Below are 23,113 nucleotides of genomic sequence, written 5' to 3'. Positions count from 1 at the left end.
TGGGGTCCCCTTCTCTGGAGGCAAGAAAGGTCTTTGTTTTCCTCTACTAGGGGTAGCTAGATTCTCCGGCTGGCGCGTGTCATCTAGAATCAACGTAGGAATGATCCCCGGCTACTTCTAGTGTTGGCGTTAGGAGTAGATATATGGTCAACCCAGTTACCACTGCCCTATGAGCTGGATTTTTGTATTCTGCAGACTTCCCCGTTCCTCTGAGACCCTCGCCATTGGGGTCATAACAGTTTGCCAGGCCTTGATTAAATGTTTAATGCATTGCAGAAGAGGGATTATAAGAAAGAAGATTCTGAGTTTTTTTTTTCTTCTTCCCCTTTACCTCAGAGTGGCTATGCTTGCTGCAGACATGAATGTCCAGACCTTGATTACAAGTGTGGACCAGCTGGCTACTCGTGTGCAGGGCATACAAGACTATGTTATCCGAAATCCTAGGTCAGAACCTAAAATACCGATTCCTGAACTGTTTTCCGGAGACAGGTTTAAGTTTAGGAATTTCGTGAATAATTGTAAATTGTTTTTGTCCCTGAGACCCTGTTCATCTGGAGATTCTGCTCAGCAAGTAAAAATTGTTATTTCGTTCTTACGGGGCGACCCTCAGGATTGGGCTTTTTCGCTGGCGCCAGGAGATCCGGCATTGGCTGATCTTGATGCGTTTTTTCTGGCGCTCGGTTTACTTTATGAGGAACCCAATCTTGAGATTCAGGCAGAAAAGGCCTTGCTGGCTATGTCTCAGGGGCAGGACGAGGCTGAAGTGTATTGCCAAAAATTTCGGAAATGGTCCGTGCTGACACATTGGAACGAGTGTGCACTGGCCGCTAATTTTAGAAATGGCCTTTCTGAAGCCATTAAGAATGTTATGGTGGGTTTTCCCATTCCCACAGGTCTGAATGATACTATGGCACTGGCTATTCAAATTGACCGGCGGTTGCGGGAGCGCAAAACCGCAAATTCCCTCATGGTGTTGTCTGAACAGACACCTAATTCGGTGCAATGTGATAGAAAAACCGCAAATCCCCTCATGGTGTTGTCTGAACAGACACCTGATTTAATGCAATGTGATAGAATCCGGACTAGAAATGAGCGGAAAATTCATAGACGCCGGAATGGCTTGTGCTACTACTGTGGTGATTCTACACATGTTATCTCAGCATGCTCTAAACGTATAGCTAAGGTTGTTAGTCCTGTCACCGTTGGTAATTTGCAACCTAAATTTATTCTGTCTGTAACTTTGATTTGCTCACTGTCATCTTATCCTGTCATGGCGTTTGTAGATTCAGGTGCTGCCCTGAGTCTCATGGATCTCTCATTTGCTAAGCGCTGTGGTTTTACTCTTGAACCATTAGAAAATCCTATTCCTCTTAGGGGTATTGATGCTACACCATTGGCAGCAAATAAACCGCAGTATTGGACACAGGTTACCATGTGCATGACTCCTGAACACCGCGAGGTGATACGTTTCCTGGTTTTACATAAAATGCATGATTTGGTTGTTTTAGGGCTGCCATGGTTACAGACCCATAATCCAGTCCTGGACTGGAAGGCTATGTCAGTCTCAAGTTGGGGCTGTCGTGGTATTCATGGGGATTCCCTGCCTGTGTCTATTGCTTCTTCTACGCCTTCGGAAGTTCCGGAGTATTTGTCTGATTATCAGGATGTCTTCAGTGAGTCTGAGTCCAGTGCACTGCCTCCTCATAGGGACTGTGACTGTGCTATAGATTTGATCCCAGGCAGTAAATTTCCTAAGGGAAGACTGTTTAATCTGTCGGTACCTGAACATACCGCTATGCGTTCATATATCAAGGAGTCTCTGGAGAAAGGACATATTCGTCCGTCTTCTTCCCCTCTTGGTGCGGGATTCTTTTTTGTGGCAAAAAAGGACGGATCTTTGAGACCTTGTATTGATTATCGGCTTTTAAATAAGATCACTGTCAAATTTCAGTATCCTTTACCGCTGTTGTCTGACTTGTTTGCCCGGATTAAGGGTGCCAAGTGGTTCACCAAGATAGACCTTCGTGGTGCGTACAACCTTGTGCGCATTAAGCAAGGTGATGAATGGAAAACCGCATTCAATACGCCCGAAGGTCATTTTGAGTACTTGGTGATGCCTTTTGGGCTCTCCAATGCGCCTTCAGTTTTTCAGTCCTTTATGCATGACATTTTCCGGAAGTATCTGGATAAATTTTTGATTGTTTATCTGGATGATATTTTGTTTTTTTCTGATAATTGGGATTCGCATGTGGAGCAGGTCAGGTTGGTCTTTAAAATTTTGCGTGAAAATTCTTTGTTTGTCAAGGGCTCAAAGTGTCTCTTTGGTGTACAGAAGGTTCCCTTTTTGGGGTTCATTTTTTCCCCTTCTGCTGTGGAGATGGACCCAGTCAAGGTCCGAGCTATTCTTGATTGGACTCAGCCCTCGTCAGTTAAGAGTCTTCAGAAGTTCTTGGGCTTCGCTAACTTCTACCGTCGTTTTATCGCTAATTTTTCTAGCATTGTGAAACCTTTGACGGATATGACCAAGAAGGGCTCCGATGTAGCTAACTGGGCTCCTGCTGCCGTGGAGGCTTTCCAGGAGTTGAAACGCCGGTTTACTTCGGCGCCTGTTTTGTGCCAGCCTGACGTCTCACTTCCCTTTCAGGTTGAGGTGGATGCTTCGGAGATTGGGGCAGGGGCCGTTTTGTCGCAGAGAGGCCCTGGTTGCTCTGTTATGAAACCTTGTGCCTTTTTCTCTAGGAAGTTTTCGCCTGCCGAGCGAAATTATGATGTGGGCAATCGGGAGTTGTTGGCCATGAAATGGGCATTTGAGGAGTGGCGTCATTGGCTCGAGGGTGCTAAGCATCGTGTGGTGGTCTTGACTGATCACAAAAATCTGATGTATCTCGAGTCTGCTAAACGCCTTAATCCGAGACAGGCCCGCTGGTCATTGTTTTTCTCCCGCTTTGATTTTGTTGTCTCGTATTTACCAGGTTCAAAGAATGTGAAGGCCGATGCTCTTTCTAGGAGCTTTGTGCCTGATGCTCCTGGAGTCGCTGATCCTGTTGGTATTCTTAAAGATGGAGTTATCTTGTCAGCTATTTCTCCGGATCTGCGACGTGTGTTGCAGAGATTTCAGGCTGATAGGCCTGAGTCTTGTCCACCTGACAGACTGTTTGTCCCGGATAAGTGGACCAGCAGAGTCATTTCCGAGGTTCATTCCTCGGTGTTGGCAGGTCACCCGGGAATTTTTGGCACCAGAGATCTGGTGGCCAGGTCCTTTTGGTGGCCTTCCTTGTCAAGGGATGTGCGGTCATTTGTGCAGTCCTGTGGGACTTGTGCTCGAGCTAAGCCTTGCTGTTCTCGTGCCAGCGGTTTGCTCTTGCCCTTGCCTGTCCCGAAGAGACCTTGGACACATATCTCCATGGATTTCATTTCTGATCTTCCGCTATCTCAGGGCATGTCCGTTATCTGGGTGATATGTGATCGCTTCTCCAAGATGGTCCATTTGGTTCCTTTGCCTAAGCTGCCTTCCTCTTCCGATCTGGTTCCTGTGTTTTTCCAGAACGTGGTTCGTTTGCACGGCATCCCTGAGAATATTGTGTCAGACAAAGGATCCCAGTTCGTTTCCAGGTTCTGGCGATCCTTTTGTAGTAGGATGGGCATTGATTTGTCGTTTTCGTCTGCTTTCCATCCTCAGACTAATGGACAGACGGAGCGAACCAATCAGACTTTGGAGGCTTATTTGAGGTGTTTTGTCTCTGCTGATCAGGACGATTGGGTGACATTCTTGCCGTTGGCTGAGTTTGCCCTTAATAATCGGGCTAGTTCCGCCACCTTGGTTTCGCCTTTTTTCTGCAACTCTGGTTTCCATCCTCGCTTTTCTTCGGGTCATGTGGAGCCTTCTGACTGTCCTGGGGTGGATTCTGTGGTGGATAGGTTGCAGCAGATCTGGAATCATGTGGTGGACAACTTGAAGTTGTCACAGGAGAAGGCTCAGCGCTTTGCCAACCGCCGCCGCGGTGTGGGTCCCCGACTACGCGTTGGGGATTTGGTATGGCTTTCTTCCCGCTTTGTTCCTATGAAGGTCTCCTCTCCCAAATTTAAACCTCGTTTTATTGGGCCTTACAAGATATTGGAAATCCTTAATCCTGTATCTTTTCGTCTGGATCTTCCTGTGTCGTTTGCTATTCACAATGTATTTCATAGGTCCTTGTTGCGGCGGTACATTGTGCCTGTAGTTCCTTCTGCGGAGCCTCCTGCTCCGGTGTTGGTTGAGGGCGAGTTGGAGTACGTGGTGGAGAAGATCTTAGATTCTCGCCTCTCCAGGCGGAGGCTTCAGTACCTGGTCAAGTGGAAGGGCTATGGTCAGGAGGATAATTCCTGGGTGGTCGCCTCTGATGTTCATGCGGCCGATTTGGTTCGTGCCTTTCATGCCGCTCATCCTGATCGCCCTGGTGGTCGTGGTGAGGGTTCGGTGACCCCTCACTAAGGGGGGGGTACTGTTGTGAATTTGCTTTTTGCTCCCTCTAGTGGTTACTAGTTTTTTGACTCTGGTTTTTCTGTCATTCCTTTTATCCGCACCTGGGTCGTTAGTTAGGGGTGTTGCTATATAAGCTCCCTGGACCTTCAGTTCAATGCCTGGCAACGTAGTTATCAGAGCTAGTCTGCTGTGCTCTTGTCTACTGATCCTGGTTCCAGTTATATCAGCTAAGTCTGCCTTTTGCTTTTTGCTATTTGTTTTGGTTTTGTATTTTTGTCCAGCTTGTTCCTAATCTATATCCTGACCTTTGCTGGAAGCTCTAGGGGGCTGGTGTTCTCCCCCCGGACCGTTAGACGGTTCGGGGGTTCTTGAATTTCCAGTGTGGATTTTGATAGGGTTTTTGTTGACCATATAAGTTACCTTTCTTTATTCTGCTATCAGTAAGCGGGCCTCTCTGTGCTAAACCTGGTTCATTTCTGTGTTTGTCATTTCCTCTTACCTCACCGTCATTATTTGTGGGGGGCTTCTATCCAGCTTTGGGGTCCCCTTCTCTGGAGGCAAGAAAGGTCTTTGTTTTCCTCTACTAGGGGTAGCTAGATTCTCCGGCTGGCGCGTGTCATCTAGAATCAACGTAGGAATGATCCCCGGCTACTTCTAGTGTTGGCGTTAGGAGTAGATATATGGTCAACCCAGTTACCACTGCCCTATGAGCTGGATTTTTGTATTCTGCAGACTTCCCCGTTCCTCTGAGACCCTCGCCATTGGGGTCATAACACCGTGCCTGCACAGTATAGCGGCGGTGCCCAAGGAAGGACTAGAAGAGAGATAGATTGTGCTGAGTGAGAAACGAGATCACGCAAAAGGAGAAATACCAGTAGGGGTCGTGCTGTAAGACCGAGGCAACATCCTACTGAGGCGCACTACCGGTGGCCGGAACGCCGAGGGAGTATAATAACATTCAGCTTCAAGCAATACTCCAAACAGCGGCAGGACAGTCAGTCTAAGGCGGGCTGTCTAACTTAAATCACCTATGCAGTCTTGGGGGGCAACTTGTGGAGAGGGGCGACTCTAGGGTCCCGGAAGAGCTCCGAGCCTACCCGTCAAACGGGTGCCGTCCCAACCAGAACACCAGGGAGGGACGGAGGATTAGCAGAACATCATCTAATTGAGTTGTGAGGGAACTTAAGAAACAGACACAACAGTTGTGGGGACTTTCCGTAAGCACAGCAGGGAAGGACCACAACACATAGCGCTAGAAGGAAGGCACCGATTTCCACCTGTGAGGAGAACTCTGGAGGTGCCATTGGACCGGCCGGACTTGCGCAGCCTGGTGAACCGTATTCTGGGCTGAGGACCCAGAGACCTTCAGTAAAGAGGAAAAGAGACTGCAACCTGGTGTCCTCGTTATTTACTGCACTGCACCACCACAGCCTCATCACCAGCATCCGTTATATCTATTTCACTGTGCGCCCCTCGGCAGGGTCACGGACCGGGCCTAGCCACCGTGACAACCCCGGAGCAGAGACTCAGAGGCCCGGTACCGGGTACCCCTCGGCCCTGCGGCAGTGGGGGCGCTACAAACTTGGCGTCACGAACAGGATCTACTTAAGCCTGAAGAATCAGGTCATGTGTGCCTTGGAACTGTGATTTACTGTGCTTGGACTGTACTTTATTGCAAAGACTGTGGATTGTCACTTGCCGCCAAAGGTTCGCGCCAAAACCGCCGCCATTACAGCGCTAAGAAGAGTGCAGGAGAAGAAGAAGGGCGTGGAAGTGGGCGTGAACAAGCTGAGGAGCGCGAAAGACAATGGCCGCCCAGTCTAAATATCTCGGCCCCTTGAGGACGTGTCCGTCAGCAGCTGAGATCCGCCTCCTGATCCTCAATGGTGGGCAGAGACAGAGAAAACGAAACCGCCCACGAAGGAGAGAGCGGGAAAAGGACCAGGAAGAAGAAGTGAGCGACATGGAGGACGCCATGGCGAGCCGCCCGGAGCCGGAGCGTGGGGTCGGAGCAGAGGACTCCCCCAGCCACCCGGAGGGGCACCGCAACCAGGCCTCCACCGCTGATGCTGAATTCCTGCAGGCCGGAGTGGACGAGCTCAGCGACCGACCCCGGCGGACGCAGCTGAGCACTGAGGCCGGGTGGAAGAAGGCCATCATCAGGAGCCTCACCAGACGTCTGTCGGCAGCCTCATCTGGTCCGGAGCAGGAAAGAAGTCCCAGCGCTCCGAAGCTGGAAAGCAAGGCCCTGCAGCCAGCATTCCCGACCCCAGCGGAGGCAGAGCAGACCGGCACCGGAGGGACCGCATCTGAAGCAGGTATGAAGGACGACCCTGCCCTGACGACCGACACCACTCCCACGACTGCTAGTGCCACAGCTGCTGACTCCGTTCCAGTGACTGATCTTGCAGCAGCCGCTACCTCTGCTGCAGCAAATGTCCATACTCAAGCTGCGCAGATCTCCATCGATGCGCACGATTTAACAGTACATGCAAGACGGATTAACGGCGTTTGTCCAGCACTGGGTGTAACCCTGGACCTCACTTTTCCCAGGCCAAGAAGGGTTAAGTGCCAGGTGCAGCCCTGGAAGCCGTCCCACTAAACCTCGGAAACCTGAAACTGTACATAGTTAACTGTTTGTTTCCCTGCTTTTTTCTGCTTTAAACCCGACTAGGGTTAACTCTTAAAGGGATCCCTTTGTTTACCCGGGATCCCTTCCTCTGCTTTTGCTCTTGTTTCCTGTTTCCTCATTGTTGAAAAGAACTGCTGAATCATGAACAGTGCATGATACAAACTGCTTGTAAATAGTTTGCACCTTCTTAAAGGGGCTTCTTACTGGTTTTACTTCAAAAAGGACTCTTTGTGAAGATACCACACTGGAACCTTTTGCTGAGTACGGACTGGTAGCTTGAGAAGATATGCTACCTCATAGAGACTTGGTCCCCTCTTAAAGGGGATGTACATTTGTTGCACTTAAAGGATGATATTGCTTTAAAGGCTAAGAGATAGCAATAATGTTTGATGAAAGAAAGTGATGATGATGTTTATATGAGAAAGTTATATGTATCCAACTAGTTAATTGTAAAGAAATGCTGATGATGTTCCCTGAAAGAAAGTGAAAGCGAGAAGAAGGATGCAGTGGGCCCGTAGGGGTAGACGTGGTGTCCAGCATGCATGTTAGTGAGAAAGATAATGAGAAGGTTTAATGTTATATAAAGAAAATGATAGATAATGAGGATAGAAGGTAAACCCTGAGTCCTCATAGGAGTCATGTAGAGATGGCTCAGTGCTCTTAAACTGAAAGTAATGTTATGCTCTATACTGTGTATAGTAGTGGAAAAGGCAGTAGGCTCGGGCTGAACGGGGCGGTCCTGCATAGAAAGGAGAGGCAGTAGGTCTGGTGCCGTTAGGACAGGCGGTCCTGCAGATTTAAAGAAGGAGAATGAAAAAGTTAAATTACCTTATAATGTGATTATAGGAAGGTCTTTAGTGGATTTAGAGTGTATGTCCTTAAAGGCAATGTTAAATTATTGTTCAACAATTTTGCACTTAGTAGAATACCCGGTTGGGTAAGAAAAGTTATTTGTAGCATGTTGCTATGATATTTAACCACGTTTGTAACGCTCAAGTGTCCTTACCTCCCGTAAAGGGAAGCCTGTTTAAATATGCTTATTGTTATTACACTCAACAAAACTGTATGTCTTTTTGCTAACCTGTATTGTTGTTTTCTTCCCAGTCCCGGAGTACTGTGTTTAACCAGGGGGGAGTGCAGCGCCCCAGAGTCCTGGTCGTTGCAGTACTGTGGCTCCGCCACTAAGGGGAGCTATGGTGCGTCTGATGGCACTGAAGGAGTTCATCTGATCAGGTATCACAGACACCAATACATTTCACAGCCGGGCCTCCGGGGGGAGCTAAGGGTTCTATTCACTAGGCCACTCCCCACCATAGTGGATAAACTGGGGGTCAGGCAGGAAGTTAGATCAGAAAAGCTGACTGGGTTGGAACCAGGCAACACCTTGTGGCAGAGGGTGTTGTGGGGGAAGATACAGTAGGGTCTATGTCAGGGGTGGGATCCTGACAGAGGTTTGGCAACTTGAACGAACGTAACGGGGCCGTGCCTGCACAGTATAGCGGCGGTGCCCAAGGAAGGACTAGAAGAGAGATAGATTGTGCTGAGTGAGAAACGAGATCACGCAAAAGGAGAAATACCAGTAGGGGTCGTGCTGTAAGACCGAGGCAACATCCTACTGAGGCGCACTACCGGTGGCCGGAACGCCGAGGGAGTATCATAACATTCAGCTTCAAGCAATACTCCAAACAGCGGCAGGACAGTCAGTCTAAGGCGGGCTGTCTAACTTAAATCACCTATGCAGTCTTGGGGGGCAACTTGTGGAGAGGGGCGACTCTAGGGTCCCGGAAGAGCTCCGAGCCTACCCGTCAAACGGGTGCCGTCCCAACCAGAACACCAGGGAGGGACGGAGGATTAGCAGAACATCATCTAATTGAGTTGTGAGGGAACTTAAGAAACAGACACAACAGTTGTGGGGACTTTCCGTAAGCACAGCAGGGAAGGACCACAACACATAGCGCTAGAAGGAAGGCACCGATTTCCACCTGTGAGGAGAACTCTGGAGGTGCCATTGGACCGGCCGGACTTGCGCAGCCTGGTGAACCGTATTCTGGACTGAGGACCCAGAGACCTTCAGTAAAGAGGTAAAGAGACTGCAACCTGGTGTCCTCGTTATTTACTGCACTGCACCACCACAGCCTCATCACCAGCATCCGTTATATCTATTTCACTGTGCGCCCCTCGGCAGGGTCACGGACCGGGCCTAGCCACCATGACAACCCCGGAGCAGAGACTCAGAGGCCCGGTACCGGGTACCCCTCGGCCCTGCGGCAGTGGGGGCGCTACATGCGCATCTCCTGGAGCACAATCTGGGTACTATGTGTCGGGTAATAAAATAAAAAAAAGTGCAATTTTCACTCTCCAACATCCACTGCATGCTAATATCCAGAAAGTGGCTGTGGAGTCAAAATATTCCCTACTTCTAAAGATTAATTCATTCGGGGTTATAATATCCAAAATAGTGTCACTTTATGAGAATATCTACTGCTCGAGTTTTCTGCACGTTTGTCACATTAGGCCTTCTGCACATAGTGTGTCCCATCTCCTCTGGTATCTGCTCCTGCAACATCTGCTTCTGTCACCAGGACCGCCTTAATCATTCAGCAGGCAGCGCTGGTAGTGGAGAAGACATGGGAACCAGAAGATTCAAGAGAATTTTGAAAATAATTTGTAAGGTCCACTTGTTTCCTATTATCCATTGTGAAGAATTCCAAAGTTATTACCCCATAAAGTGACACAAGTCAGATATGAAAAATGGGCCCTGATTAGGAACGCAACACTGGCTGCAGGAAGTTGTTAATTCAGAGTATTTTGGACACTCACTTCTGTAGTCAAAATCTGAGTATAGACAACAAAAGATCTACTGAAATAATCAAACTCAACAGTCTTCTTCAATAAAAAATAAGTAACTAGTGGTAAAACCTCTCTGGGGTAATTAGAGTATGGGGCTCGGTGGCTCTTGGTAATCTAAACTATTGCAAGGGCCAATATTTTCTGTCAGAGGATTTTCAAGAGGAAATATTGGACATTTAAAGATAACTTTTTATAATAGGGCAGAACTGAGGTGTCTTAAATTTAGATCTCGGGCATTTGGCAGAAGAAATCGAGACCCTTTTTTAAAGATACCAGGGAGTTGTAGACTCACATAAGTAAAAAAAAAATATTTTTTATTCTATGTTGCATCTCTAACAACAACATCATATGTTTGAGGGGAGAGCTCATACACTAAACTAACACTCATTTATGGTGGAACATTAGAGCTACTGTGAGTCCTGACCAGAAGAGAAAAGAAAGTATTAGTGCCCCCATTTTAGGAGAGACTGTGCAGTAATCTGAATTTCTTAGGATTGAAAACATTATGTAATTTAGGACGTGGAGTGAATCCATGATACCAGGGCTCAAGTCATGCCAGCACATCTCCTGCAGGCGTGATTCAATGTACATGTGCATCTCACAAAATTAGAATATCATCAAAAAGTTAATTTATTTCAGTTTTTCAATGCAAAAAGTGAAACTCATATTATATAGAGACATCACACAAAGAGTGATCTATTTCAAGTGTTTATTTCTGCTAATGTTGATGATTATGGCTTACAGCCAATAAAACCCCAAAACTCATTATCTCAGTAAATTAGAATACTTTATAGCACCAGCTTCATAAAATGATTTTAAAATCCGAAATGTTGGCCTACTGAAATGTATGTTCAGTGAATGCACTCAATACCTCTTCCGACAAGCCTACAACCTGCAGTAACCACCGATCAACCAAACCGCTGCATGACCAGCTCTACCCTCACCTACTGTATTCTCACCCATCCCTTGTAGATTGTGAGCCTTCGCGGGCAGGGTCCTCTCTCCTCCTGTACCAGTCGTGACCTGTATTGTTTAACATTATTGTACTTGTTTTTAACCCCTCCTCACATGTAAAGCGCCATGGAATAAATGGCGCTATAACAATAACAATAAATAATAATAATAATAATAATACCTGGTCGAGGCTCCTTTTGCATCAATTACTTAATCAATGCAGCTTGGCATGGAGGCGATCAGCCTCTGGCACTGCTGGGATGTTATGGAAGCCCAGATTGCTTTTGATAGCAGCCTTCAGCTCATCTGCATTGTTGGGTCTGGTGTCTCATCTTCCTCTAGACAATATCCCTTAGATTCTCTATAGGGTTAAGGTCAGGGCGAGTTTGCTGGCCAATCAAGCACAGTGATACTGTTGTTTGTAAACCAGGTATTGGTACTTTTGGCAGTGTGGACAGGTGCCAAGTCCTGCTGGAGAATTAAATTTCCATCTCCAAAAAGCTTGTCAGCAGAGGGAAGCATGAAGTGCTCCAAAATTTCCTGGTAGACGGCTGCGCTGACTTTGGTCTTGATAAAACACAGTGGACCTACACCAGCAGATGACATGGCTCCCCAAACCATCACTGATTGCGGAAACGTCACAATAGAACTCAAGCAGCTTGGATTGGGGCCTCTCCACTCTTCCTCCAGACTCTGGGACCTTGATTTCCAAGGTCTATGTGAAGTATCCACAATCAATGATGGTTTCGGGAGCCACAGACTGATCACCTCCATGCCACGCCGCATTGATGCAGTAACTGATTCAAAAGGAGCCCCGACCAAGTATTGAGTGAATTTACTGATCATACATTTCAGTAGGCCAATATTTTGGATTTTAAAATCATTTTTTGAAGCAGGTGTTATAAAGTATTCTAATTTGCTGATAATGACTTTTGGGTTTTCATTGGCTGTAAGCCATAATCTTCAATATTAACAAAAATAAACACTTAAAATAGATCACTCTGTAATGACTGTATATATGAGCTTCACTTTTTGTACTGAAGAACTGAAATAAGTTAACTTTTTGATAATATTCTAATTTTGCAAGATGCACCTGTATATTGCAGAGCTTAAAGGTATATCATGGCACAGGAGTAATGGTTTTTATGTATTTTATCGTGATTCTGTTTGAAGTTAGTGTTAAAAAGAAATGAAAAGTCAGACTAAAGAGAAACTCTGCTGTTATTATATAGAAATTCACACTTGGCCTCACTGCACATTTAATATTGTCAATCATAAAAGTGAAGCTTGTTAGAAATACTGGACCTGGTCTTGTAGGGACCATATGAGCACATTCAGCAGCACAGAAGGGAGAGAAGGGAGATTCATCCAATAAGATATCAGGGTTCTAGGAAGCCAACAGCATCATTACCCTCCGCTTTCTCTTACAGACCCATCATAATATAAAGTGATTTTTTTTACTTGTCAGCACATTCTACGTATGCAGTTATTTGGCTTTGTAGTTTACAGATCTGGGCAGGTAATGTCAGCGTCTCCTAATCCCAAAGGGTAGGTGGATCTTCCAGGTTGTAAGCCCTCTAGAAAAGGGCTTTCAATGCCCAAAGTAATTTGTGCAGTTTTGGGTGAAGGAGAATGTTGTGGTCTAGAGGCAAAATGGTGATCACACGATTGTGATACGTTGGACTACACCACCGATAGATTCTTCTCAGTCTCCGGCTGTGGCTGCTTTGTGACTTCTCTGCATTTAGTGGTCACTACTCACCTGGGTAGTCATATGTAGGAATCTCCTCTTTACACCGCTCATCACCCCTCACATTTGTCTCTGTAATATTAACTTGGGTCAGATCTTCACTCTGAAAGAAATATTGTAAAAGTCACAGACAGATGGAGAAGTCACATCTGTGACCAGCTCTAATCCTGCCATCTCCACCGTTCTCATTACACAAGTATAAAACATATAATACTGGTGGATAAAACAAGACCGAGCACAAGACACTTAACAGCCATCTACACATCATAGGAGATATCTCACGACACCTTCTCTCCATCTACCTGATGATCCTGAGCAACATTGGGATCTTCTTGTTTACAGTCCTGTGAAAGAAGAGGACGGGGACATCTCTCTGGTGTTGTCCTCTTACTGGATAGATCTGGAGGAAACACATACAGGGACTGAATTCATTCTTTACATACAAATAATTATAGGCCGTGTGTATTTAGTCCTGTCTATTACCTGATGATGTGAAGGACTGAGGAACCTCCATCATGATGTTCTTGTACAGATCTTTGTGTCCTAAATACTCCCACTCCTCCATGGAGAAATAGATGGCGACATCCTGACATCTTATAGAAACCTGACACAGACAATGATACCGTCATCCCCCCGATCCCTTCATAGCGTTACTGTATAATGTCCCAGCATTCCCAGCAGGGTCACCTCTCCGGTCAGCAGCGCAATCATCTTGTAGACGAGTTCTAGAATCTTCTGGTCATTGGTGTCATCATGTATCAGGGGGTGAGGTGGAGGCCCCGTGTTTGGGCTCAGGGGTCCTCTCCATCCCTCAGACACAGGTTCCTGACAGCGCTCACTAGAGGTCTTCTTCACTACTGTGTAATCCTGGTTATGGAGAAACACATTAATAAATTTCAATACAGACCTTTCCAGAGTCCTCACCTCTCCAGTTCTGTCCATCTGTTATTCCCATAGATAAGAATGATGTAATGTGACGTCATCAGAATCTCTCACCTCTCCAGTAAGCCGGAAGAGGATCTCTAGGGTGAGGTGTAATATCCTCTCCGCCATCTTGTCTCTGTCCATATCCATCCTTAATGGGTAAATCAGGAAAATTCTCTTATACAGAAAATGTCCACTAAGAGGATCCGATATTGTAGAGACCTGAATGAGAAGAATATGAGCCGATGTAACATCATAAAATCCTGTGTAATAATAAAATTACTGGAAATAACAAGGGAAACAAATCAGGAGATAGAACGTGTAGATATTGTATTCTCTAGTCTTTTATGGACTGGAACATAAGTTGAATTGCTGGCTAAGACATCTCCTCCATGCTCCCAATTACTGGCTATGTTCTCACTGCTTCGGCATCTGATTGGCTGTAGGAATTACAAGTTCGTTAGGACTGACGAGAAAATACAGAAACTGGCAAGGACCCAAGCACCAATGGTATTTTTATTTGTTTACAACATTCAGTTTTTTCCCTCACATCTACTAATAAAACCTATATATTTAGGCCACAGACAACAAGCAGTTTCTTCCTCGGAGTCGGCAGCTGAATACGTTTCTCATAGACTCATTTTCCATAGCGCTAATTCTCGTCTCATTTCCCGACACTGGAATTGGCATTAGCAATACTGCAGGAGATATTCATTACATGCGACATGAGAAATAACGACTTCATGGTGAGGACGACATCTCCATCTTCTACTACGGCTCTAGAAACATATTTGGCCAGAGTCGGTCACTGACTCCATCCCCACCGGCCGTCTATATGGAGGTTTCCCGTCTTCCCCGCACTGGAATCTTCTATCACGTTAGATCTCATATCTGATCCACACACAGACGTTTAAGGCTTTTATAAAAGCATTTTTGTAAGAACATCAATACAGAAGTTATGTGATGCCAATGTCTCCATGTAGGCTTCCATATATTACATGAAAAACACCAAAAAAAGGTGTGAAAATATTCCAAAAATAATTATAGTGAAGTGTTGAGGCACCAAATAGAATTTTTTTTACCCAGTATATGGACACCTTGAACCAATGTTACAAACTCTCCTATATTAAATCTTCAGGGTGGTGCATAGACGTGAGACTATTTATAATCAAGACAACGGAATTAAGAAAATCAGCACTCACCCATTTTAGAAGATACTTCAGTCCTTTTTCATTTTCATTTCAGGACAATGACAAAAAATACAACAGTGAGTGGCATGGCGGCAAGTGCAGTGATTTCCAAAAATAGACATGATGGACAATAAACGTTTCGGACTTAATTTGCGCTTCTACTGGTCCATGTTCCACTGGTCTATGTAAATGTAAATCATTCAGCTGTGGCAAGAAAAATGAAAACTCCAAGCACTAACAAAATACTCGGCGGACCCCCGAGCATGCTCGAGAAATCTCGAGTAACGAGTATATTCGCTCATCACTAGTGGGCAATCCTTGCATGTTTATTGGCTGGGAACTGGAGCATGGTGCTCCATCACCTGCGATACTCACTCCAGTAACAAGCCTGTCCAAGCTCCCGATGCCTGATCGAGTAGTGGAGAGCGGCTCATTCATCACTATTATCTACATTATTGTGCTGGAACTAGGAGATAAATCATTGCATTGTGTGGGAACTTCTCTGGGCTTTGTAATAATTATAGGGGATAATTCAGGAGACTCTTTGCATGGAACAAGACAACAGGACACAGTTTTATAAGTGGTAAAGTTTATATTATCACGTGGTGATTCAAGCAGGTGCAGAGAGAAACTCAAGTCCATAACACTGTGCAAATAATAAACGCAGCTTAGCAGTCAATAGGAAACTTCAGAGGTAGATGCAAACAAACAGAAAGTATATGAAGCACAGTTATTCGTGAGGAAACTTGACACGAATAGATCCTTGACTTAGTCCAGACACAGATAGATATGCTATTAGGCAGTTCAAATCATATCTTAGGTCAACCAGGGAGGCCTGGTTAATAGTCTCAGGCTTTTCAGAGCAGAAACAGCTTACATGTCCAGCAAATGCAGATGGAAGTAACACCAGCAGCAGATGAAGGAGGATTACTGAACACTGGTGTATGCAGCAGGAACCCAGAGCAGAGTGGCAGGATCTCCAACACAGGTTCACAGGAGCAGGTGCAGGTGCAAGGCCAGGGAGTAATCAGGAGCTGGATGCAAAGCAGAATAATCTAGCACAGACTGAAGGCTGGGGTGGAGTTTTATAGCAGGAAGACAAGTGCATATGAGACCAAGGACGCCATGTTGGAAAAGGGCAGTAATGCACAAAAGGTAAAAAATGTTCAGAGTCCTGACATTACTCCCTCCTTAGAAGCGGCCTCAGGATGATCCTGGACCTGGTTTCTCAGGGAATCTATGATGAAAATGATAAATCTTCTGTTGGGCATTGATGTTTTCCACAGGTTTCCAAGAGTCTTCCTCAGGGGGATATCCCTGCCATCTTATCAGGTATTGGAGCCGATTCCTGCGAATCCTGGAATCAATAATTTCCTCCACCACGAATTGTTTTTGCCCATCAATCACCACAGGCTGCGGAGGTGGCACAACACGTCCCTGGAAGGTATTAGGAGATACAGGCTTTAGTAAAGATACATGAAAAACTGGGTGTACCTTCATTGTCCTAGGTAGCTTCAGCCGGCAGGCCACAGAGCTCACAATACCGTTGATCTTGAAAGGGCCAATGAATTTCTGTCCAAGTTTTTGTGAAGGAACATTTAACTTCAGATTCTTAGTTGCTAACCACACGGAATCTCCTACCTTGAACATGGGTGCAGGTTTATGGAATCTATCAGCCGATCTCTTATAACGTTCCTGAGCCGTGGTCAGGGATTCCTTCAGAACCTCCAGATTTTGTCTCATCGCAGTCAGCCTTTCCTCCACTGCTGGAACCGGAGAATTAATTGGAGACCTAGGTAAAATACATGGATGATAACCCAGATTGGCAAAGAAAGGTGTAAATTTAGTGGAGGCGCTCTGAGAATTATTATATGAAAATTCGGCTAACGGCAACAACTCCAACCAATCATCCTGGAGATGGCTGACATAGCATCTTAGATATTGTTCCAGCGTCTGGTTGGTAAGCTCAGTCTGACCATTTGTCTGGGGATGGTAAGCAGAAGAGAGACAGACATTAATATTGAGTGCAGAGCAAAACCCCTTCCAGAATCTTGAAGTGAACTGCACTCCACGGTCGGAGATGATCTCATCCGGCACCCCATGCAACCGAAAGACATTCTGTATAACCAAGTTCACTGTATCTTTAGCAGAGGGGAGGCCGGTGCACGGAACAAAATGAGCAGCTTTAATCAGGCGATCAACTACCACCATGATTGTATTCATGCCCCCAGATGTAGGCAGCTCCACAATAAAGTCCATTGATACAGACCCCCAAGGGCGGGATGGAACAGGTAATGGTTGTAGAAGACCCGTAGGTGCCACATGAGGAGTCTTGTAACGGGCACATACCTCGCAAGAGAGAACATAGTCCTTGGTATCCTTCAGGCAAGTGGGCCACCAGAAGAATCGGCTCAGGAACTCGTGTCTTCTGTACCCCCCTGTGACCAGCCAACTTGGAGTCATGTACCAACTTGAGGATCTGCAGACGGACGACCTCCGGGACGTAGATACGTCGATCTCTGAACCACATGCCACCCTTAAAGACAAGATTAATATCCACAGGTGGGTTGGGCAGAAATACATCACCTTCATAGGCCTCCCTGTACTCCTTCCACAAGTCCTGATCGTGGATAACTCCGATGAAATTGGCATCAGATTGAATGGTCTTGGACGGGGCTCCAGGTACGGAATCCGCAGCATGGATTTGGGATAAAGCATCAGCCTTCCTATTACGAGAACCTGGACGGTACGAGATAACAAAGTTAAATTGATTTAAGAATAAGTTCCAACAAGCCTGACGAGGAGAAAGACATCTAGCGGATCTAAGGAACTCTAGATTGCGATGGTCAGTTAGCACTATGATCTGTTGTGCAGCTCCTTGCAGATGATGCCTCCATTCTTTGAAAGCTGCAATAATAGCCAGCAATTCCTTGTCTCCCACGTCGTAATTCTTCTCTGCTGAGGTTAGTCTACGGGAAAAGAAAGCACAAGGATGTAGCAGACCCTTCTCTCCAGTTCTTTGGGAGAGAATAGCCCCCAAAACATTATCAGAAGCGTCCACCTCCACAATGAAAGGATGTGTTAGATCTGGGTGTATCAACAGCGGTGCTGATGTGAATCAGATCTTCAGCCAATCAAAAGCTTCTTGAGCCTGTGATGCCCACTTAAAGGGCTTTTCTTTCTTTGTCAAGGAAGTAATGGGACGGACAATATCAGAAAAATTTCGAATGAAGCGTCTGTAGAAATTTGCAAAACCAATAAAACGTTGGACCTCCTTAACGTTCTTGGGTGCCGGCCAGTCAAGGATAGCCTGAATCTTACCAGATTCCATGTTCAGCCCCTGGGGAGAGATGATATAACCCAAGAACTGTATCTCAGAACGATGGAACTCGCATTTCTCTGGCTTGATATACAGTTGGTTCTCTTTCAGACATCTTAAAACAGTTTTGACATGTTCTTCATGTTCCTGTAGAGAGTCAGAAAAGATTAGTATATCGTCCAAACAGATCACCACAAACTGGTCCAACAAATCTCTGAAGATGTCATTAACAAGGTGTTGAAATGCTGCAGGGGCGTTACAAAGCCTGAAGGACATCACAAGAGATTCAAAGTGTCCATACCGGCATCTGAATGCTGTCTTCCACTCATCCCCTGGACGAATACGCACCAAATTATAAGCCTCACGAAGATCCAGCTTAGAGAACACCTTAGCATGGCGGACTCTTTCCAGTAATTCGGGAATCAGAGGCAAAGGGTAACGGTTTCGTACGGTTACCTTATTGAGTTCCCGATAGTCAACACAGGGTCTCAGGGTCCCATCCTTCTTTACAAAAAAAACACCAAGGTTACTTACGGGTAGCCGGTTTTTCCGGAGCCCATGACGGCACACCTGAGAGAGGGGATCCGCCCAGTCAGGACAGGAAACCCTACTGAAAATAAAAGGGCGGTACCTCTCCCTCGCTTCAGTTGGTTTTCAGAGCATGAGAGGCCCCCCTGGTTAGTACACATGGCAAATCCATCACCACATTATATTAACTAAACACACCCAAAACAATAGTGCACACCGAAGGGTGATAAAAGGGGGGGAATATACGGGTGCCGTCATGGGCTCCGGAAAAACCGGCTACCCGTAAGTAACCTTGGTGTTTTCCCTTCCCCCATGACGGCACACCTGAGAGAATTTTGTAGAATGAAACCTTTAGGGAGGGACCACCGCTTGGAGCACCCTTCTACCAAAGGTTAGGTCAGCAGAGGAGGAAAGGTCTAGCCGGTAGTGTTTGAAAAAAGTTGAGGGTGAGGACCAGGTAGCGGCCTTGCAAATTTGGTCAATTGATACCTCAGCTTTCTCTGCCCAGGAGGTAGCCACAGCTCTGGTGGAGTGAGCCTTGATGCCGTCAGGAACCGGAGTGCCACTTGCAGAGTAGGATAAACTAATGGCCTCCCTGATCCATCTAGCAATAGTACTTTTAGCTACCCCGCACCCTCTTTTGCTACCCTGAAAGGCTACGAATAGGGTTTGGTCTTTCCTCCACTGACTAGTCATAGACATGTAATGTAACATAGATCTTCTCACATCTAACATGTGGAACTTTTGTTCCCCTGGATTTTTAGGATTACTACAGAATGATGGTAAAGTAATCTCTTGACTTCTATGGAACTTTTGAACCACCTTGGGGAGATAAGCCGGGTCTGGTCTTAGAACAATTCTGTCATCAAAAACCTGAGTATAAGGAGGGCATATTGACAGGGCCTGTAAATCACTTACCCTACGTGCCGATGTTAAGGCTACTAGTAAAACTGTTTTAAGGGTAAGTAACTTAGGTGATAACTCCTGCAAAGGCTCAAAGGGCTGTTTAGTCAGGGCTTCTAAGACCAAATTTAGATCCCAAGGAGGGATTTTTGGGATAATGACCGGCCGAGATCTACTGCAAGATTTTATGAATCGTGAGACCCATCTATTTGAGGCAAGATTACAATTATATAGGGCCCCCAGGGCAGAAACCTGAACTTTAAGGGTGCTGGTTGCCAACCCAAGATGTAACCCTGCTTGCAGAAACTCTAAGATAGGACCTATAGGAGCCACCTCCCCCAATGGTTCACCCAGGAAGTCGAGGAATTTTTTCCATGTCCTACCATAGATCCTGGAGGTTATGGGTTTTCTGCTTTTCAACAGGGTGGAGATTAACCCTGGAGAGAATCCTTGGCGACTTAGTAACGCCCTCTCAAATTCCAGGCTGCGAGATGGAAGCCCTTCACCTGAGAGTGGGTCACTGGGCCCTGGGTTAGCAGGTCCGGAACCTCTGGCAGGATCCATGGGTCTGTTACCGACATCTGCCTTAGAAGGGAGAACCAAGGTCTCCTTGGCCAAAAAGGAGCTATGAAGATGATATTCGCCTGATCCTCTCTGATCTTCCGGATCACAGCTGGAATCATCACTATCGGGGGGAATGCGTAGGCCAGAGAAAACTTCCAAGGTATCAGTAGGGCATCTACTGCGAAGGGATGTTCTCTCGGATTCAAGGAGCAGAACCTCCTGACTTTTCTGTTGTGGGAGTTGGCGAACAAGTCTATCTCTGGTGTGCCCCAGGCTTGGACTATTTGTTGAAATATCTGGGGGTTTAATGACCATTCCCCCTGCTTTAAGCCTCTGCGACTCAGGAAGTCCGCTTGAGTGTTTTCTGTGCCTTTGATGTGCAATGCCGACAGAGATGACAGGTGTTGTTCTGCTAGTTGAAAGAGTATGTTTGATGCCTGCATGAGGCCTTTGGACCTCGTTCCCCCCTGATGATTGACATACGCCACCACTGCTCGATTATCCGTCAGGATTCGAGTATGGCGACCCCGGAGTAAAGGAAGAAAATGTCTTAGGGATTTCTCCACTGCCCACAGCTCTTTTTCGTTTGATCCATAGTTCTTTTCTCGTATGGACCAGGTCCCTTGTACAGAGTGAGACCTCAGGTGAGCCCCCCAACCTGTACCACTTGCGTCGGTCGTGATAATGTCTATGACCGGATTTTGCCACCGGACCCCCATTGTCAGGTGGTTTCTCACAGTCCACCAAACTAGGGAATCCCTTACGCCCAGGGAGAGACATAGATTTCCTTCTAAATGCCCTTTTAGTAGTCTTTGAGCTGAGAGAACTTCCCACTGTAGTTGTCTTAGGTGGAATTGTGCCCATTCTACTGCCGGAATACACGATGTTAACGAGCCTAGAAGGGACATTGCCTTTCTCAGAGTCATTGTCGGCTGGCGTATTGCTGTACTGGTCAGATTTATTATTTTGTCTACCTTGTTTTCTGGAAGAAGGCAGAGCTGACGTTCGGAGTCCAGTATTAACCCCAGGAAAGATTGTAATTTTACTGGCAGCAGTCTGGACTTGGGGATATTTATTATCCAACCCAGCTCCCTTAGAGTTGATGTTACCACTGATACTTGATGAGTGCAGTGGGACTCTGATCTTCCTATTACCAGGAAATCGTCCAGATATGGGACAATGACTACATCCCGGGACCGGAGGTATGACATAACCTCCACCATCACCTTGGTGAAAACCCTGGGAGCTGTAGACAGACCGAACGGAAGGGCTGTGTATTGATAATGTTTTATCTGGTTCTGGACATAGAGAGCTACTCTCAAATATTTCTGATATTCCGGATGTATTGGTATATGATAATACGCGTCTTTCAAGTCGATTACTGCCATGAAGCAGTGTTGGAAAAGGAGTTTTATGGTCGTATTTATAGACTCCATCTTGAAAGAGTAGTTCTCTATGGATTGGTTGAGTTTTCTCAAATTTATAATAGTTCTCCAAGAACCATCCGGTTTTTGGATCAAGAAGAGGGGGGAGTAAAATCCCTCTCTCTCCTCCCGAGCAGGAACCTCCTGAAGAACCCTTTTTTGGATGAGTCCCAAGACTTCGGTTTCTAGGGCAGATTGTTCCTGCAGAGACTTTCTTCGGGGAGTTATGATAAAGTTTCGTCTGGGTGGACAGGTGAATTTTATTTTGAGGCCGTCTCTGATGATATTTATGACCCAGGTACTGGGGGAGATGTTTACCCAGGCCGGAAAGAAGAGGGAGAGTCTTCCTCCCACTTCTGGCGTAATGTCATTGGGGGGATTTTTTGGCTGAAGTAGAGGGCCCTTTAAACATATAGCCTGAGCCTCTTTTATCCCTAAAGTCCCAGTTTTTCCTCTCCCCTGGGGGGCGACCTCTATTAAATCTTCTCCTCCGAAAAAAGGGTTTTTTGGACTCTTTAGGGATATTGGGAAAGCCTTTCTTTTTATCTCCTGCATGTTCCAGGATTTCTTCAAGCTTCTTCCCAAAGAGAAGTTGACCATCACATGGGATGGAGCACAGCTTGTGTTTAGATGGTAAATCCCCCGGACAACCTTTGAGCCAGAGGGCTCTTCTTGCCGCATTAGACAAGCTCGCTGCTCTGGCCGTTAGTCTTGCGGAATCTGCAGAAGAGTCTGCTAAAAAGGCTGCTGCTCCTTGCACTAAGGATATATTGGCAAGGATGTCGGTTCTGGGTACCTTGTCCCTTAGCTGATCCTCTATCTGCTGTAGCCAGACCATCAGAGCGCGGGCCGTACATGTTCCAGCGATTGCTGGCTTCAGGCCCCCCGCTGAGGCTTCCCAGATATGTCTGAGAAACCCATCTGCTTTTTTGTCAAGCGGGTCTTTAAGAACACCCGAGTCTTCTAATGGGAGGGATGATTTTTTTAAGCATTTGGCTACCGCTCCGTCAATTTTTGGGATCTTTTCCCAGGGTTCAGAGTCTTTATTCTCAAAGGGATATCTCCTTTTGGATGAAGAGGGCAAAGAACCCATTTTTTCAGGTCTTTTCCACTCTTTCTCGATTAATGCTTTTATTTTTGCATTAACTGGAAACGTGCGTTTCCTCCTCTCTTCTAAGCCACCAAACATGACATCCTCTAGTGACCTAGGTGTCTTCTCTTCTTTAAGGCCCATTGCAGACCTAACTGCTTTGACTAATTTGTCCACGTCCTCAGTGGGAAAGCATGGACGACCCCCTGAATCACTGTCCGAGGAGGAATCTGAAGAGTGGACCGAGGCTGGAGAAGTAGAGGGAGATCGGGATGTTTTATGACTCCCCTGTCTCTGAGAGGTATCCGACTCTGTAGATGCCTTACGGCTTCTCCCTCTTGGCTCGCTAAGGGCCAATTTCAAGGAGTCTTTAATTTCAGCCTGTATTATGGCTTTAAGGCTAGTGGCGAAATTAGGGGTTTCTTCTTGAATAGTCTTATTAATGCAGTCAGCACAGAGATCCTTCTGATACTGCACTGCAAGCGGGTTTTTACAAAGGGCACACTCTCGGTTCTTTGTTTTA

At 46.2% G+C, this 23,113-nt stretch overlaps 2 protein-coding genes across 5 annotated transcripts in view; both read right to left on the bottom strand.

Annotated features, from left to right (window-relative positions):
* The window catches only part of LOC143768242 (uncharacterized), a 688,323-nt gene that overhangs the window by 172,997 nt on the left and 492,213 nt on the right, over positions 1-23,113 (bottom strand). The gene's annotated exons all lie outside the window — the stretch shown is intronic.
* The window catches only part of LOC143766666 (uncharacterized), a 40,485-nt gene that overhangs the window by 5,838 nt on the left and 11,534 nt on the right, over positions 1-23,113 (bottom strand). For 2 of the 4 annotated variants that reach the window (XM_077254511.1, XM_077254512.1), the window contains exons 2-6: positions 13,645-13,794; positions 13,336-13,515; positions 13,132-13,252; positions 12,951-13,048; positions 12,661-12,751 (exon numbers count right to left, since the gene is read on the bottom strand). In XM_077254511.1, coding sequence (XP_077110626.1) covers positions 12,661-12,751; positions 12,951-13,048; positions 13,132-13,252; positions 13,336-13,515; positions 13,645-13,794 — 640 coding nt within the window. Of the gene's footprint in view, positions 1-12,660; positions 12,752-12,950; positions 13,049-13,131; positions 13,253-13,335; positions 13,516-13,644; positions 13,827-23,113 lie in introns of those variants that run through there. The other 2 variants (XM_077254513.1, XM_077254514.1) reach the window with 1 other exon arrangement.

The sequence above is a fragment of the Ranitomeya variabilis genome, chromosome 4 (assembly GCF_051348905.1).
Source record: "Ranitomeya variabilis isolate aRanVar5 chromosome 4, aRanVar5.hap1, whole genome shotgun sequence".
NCBI lineage: Eukaryota > Metazoa > Chordata > Amphibia > Anura > Dendrobatidae > Ranitomeya > Ranitomeya variabilis.
This window is presented reverse-complemented; position numbering and strand designations above follow the sequence as displayed.